Source organism: Pteropus alecto, unplaced genomic scaffold, assembly GCF_000325575.1.
Source record: "Pteropus alecto unplaced genomic scaffold, ASM32557v1 scaffold61, whole genome shotgun sequence".
Lineage (NCBI taxonomy): Eukaryota > Metazoa > Chordata > Mammalia > Chiroptera > Pteropodidae > Pteropus > Pteropus alecto.
In genome coordinates this window covers 11,674,486-11,676,597 of record NW_006434835.1, presented here as the reverse complement: position 1 = coordinate 11,676,597, position 2,112 = coordinate 11,674,486, and the positions used below count along the sequence as shown (strand labels likewise).

At 55.4% G+C, this 2,112-nt stretch overlaps 1 protein-coding gene across 1 annotated transcript in view; it reads right to left on the bottom strand.

Moving 5' to 3' along the window:
- Positions 1-1,766: 1,766 nt before the first annotated feature.
- GDF7 (growth differentiation factor 7) overlaps positions 1,767-2,112 on the bottom strand; it is a 6,548-nt gene continuing 6,202 nt past the window's right edge. Inside the window, exon 6 of the mRNA XM_015588138.1 lies at positions 1,767-2,111. Coding sequence (XP_015443624.1) covers positions 1,767-2,111 — 345 coding nt within the window. The remainder of the gene's footprint in view (position 2,112) is intronic.

The following is a 2,112-nucleotide window of genomic DNA, read 5'->3' as shown; positions in this document are numbered from 1 at the left end:
TCCCTTCCTCTCTTCCTGTCTCCCTCCCTCTCTCATAATCACTGAGAATTAAAATTTGTGTAACTGGTCTTAAACCTTAGCATCCAAGACAAGATGAGTAGAATGAATGCCTCTCAGGAACCCTACCGGAGAAGGCGCAGCACAACCTTAAACAAGAGCACCCAGGAGAGCTGCAGGGGTTTTCAAAGAATCATTGGGAGCCCCAGACAGGTGAACCTCAACTTACTTCTCTTCCTTCTCTCTCCCAACCATTTACACAGGCCACAAAGGACTACAGGGCAGAAATGAACCAAACAAAGCTATGAAAGCTGGCATGTTCAAGCTTCCTTTCACATGGACGAACAATCCTACCATCAACAAGACTCTTTGAGGCAAAATAGGGGGACTGGGGGATAGGGTTCCAGTGCTGCTCCCCCATGCCCAGGCCTGGCCCTTCTGAAGGGGCCATAGCAGCTGAGCTGCAAATGCCCCTCTATAGAGCGAGAAGGAGAGGAGCCGACCTTCCTTCTGCTCTTAACCACTGGGCTATGGGGAGCCGAAAGCTCACAAAAGCACTTTTGTGTGGCCTCATTTTCCGTTACTATCACACTGCCAAAAACTACAGCAACAACACAGGCAAAGCATGTAAAAGCCGACACAGACTTGATAGCTAAGCACAAGCACATGTTGGCCCACTCTGAGTAAGTGCCATGAGAGGGACAGGCCTGAGTCGTCTGAAGGAGCCTGCCCGGGACACCTCCTTGCCTCTTGCGAGCCCCAGGAGCCTCTTAGGCAGCTCCTTAGGAAAACCTCTCCACAGGTCTCTAGGAAGAGCCATCGCGTCCCCCTTTCCCCATTCCCAGCCACTGCAATGGCTTCCTCCTGAGCTCCCCAAGCCACTGCCACCACCTGGCACTGCCAGCTAAGGAGTTTCCCAACCTGGCAGATGCACCCACCCCCAGTTTCATGTCAGATCGGACTGGCAGTTTAAAACCTCTCCCCCATCTCACTCCTCTCCCCCACAAAAGAAAAATGGTTTGTTTTTTTTTTTACATTCTAGATCATTTCTAAATGGAACTGATTTGTTAAAAAGGATAGTGCTGACCTTTGCAGAGATCTGGGAAGCTCCACAATGCGTTCTTTCTGACAAATGTTCCCTTTCAAAACTGAGGGGCCATTGGATTTTAAAAGTCAAAGAAAACAGATAAGGCCTTTTGCAGCGGTTCCTTCCGAGAGTGAACGGCTTCGGCGCCACGCAAACCTTGGAGAGGGTATTACAGCCGACGGGTCGGTACCAGGTGCAACACCAGGAACTCAGGCCCCCAGCCGGCCGCGCCCACACTCGGCCAAAAACAAAAGGGGTTGAGACGGAACTCACGCAAGTACCCCTTTAATTCACTCACTCTAGAGCCCCCAATTCCCTAACCCGTTTCCACCCGATTTAGTGGCTGTTGTTGTAACATTAATACAAACACCATCTTCTCCCCAAAGCGGGTAATGGGCGCAAATAGTGCTGTTTGCAGAGTGCACATGGCTGTGACATTCGCTAGCATCTCTTCCAGGGCTCTCCGATGCAGTCCACGGCAAACGTGTGCAAGAGTGAACGAGTGTGTGGGTGTGAATGCCGGTGTGACCGAACGTGCGCTCTCCCTCCTCCGTGCTGGCACCGGGCCAGAGTCCCGCCGCGCACCCACGCTGGGTGACAGGCCCGGCCCGAAGCTGCTCTTCAGCAGGGGGTCCTCGGCGGCGGCGCGGCTGCCCCTCCCAGGCTCGGCCCGGCCCGCATGCTACCTGCAGCCGCACGCCTCCACCACCATGTCCTCGTACTGCTTGTAGACCACGTTATTGGCAGCGTCGATGTAGAGAATGCTGATCGGGCTGAGGCGCGCGGGCACGCAGCAGGAGGCCGGCGCCGCATCGGGCGCCATGGAGTTGAGCAGTGTCTGAATGATGGCGTGGTTGGTGGGCTCAAGGTGCGAGCGCAGTGGGAAGTCGCAAACGCCCTCACAGTGGTACGCCTCGTAGTCCAGCGGCGCGATGATCCAGTCGTCCCAGCCCAGCTCCTTAAAGTCCACGTGCAGCGGCTTGCGGCTACAGCGGCTCCGGCCCCTGCGCCCGTGGCCGGCCCGCGCC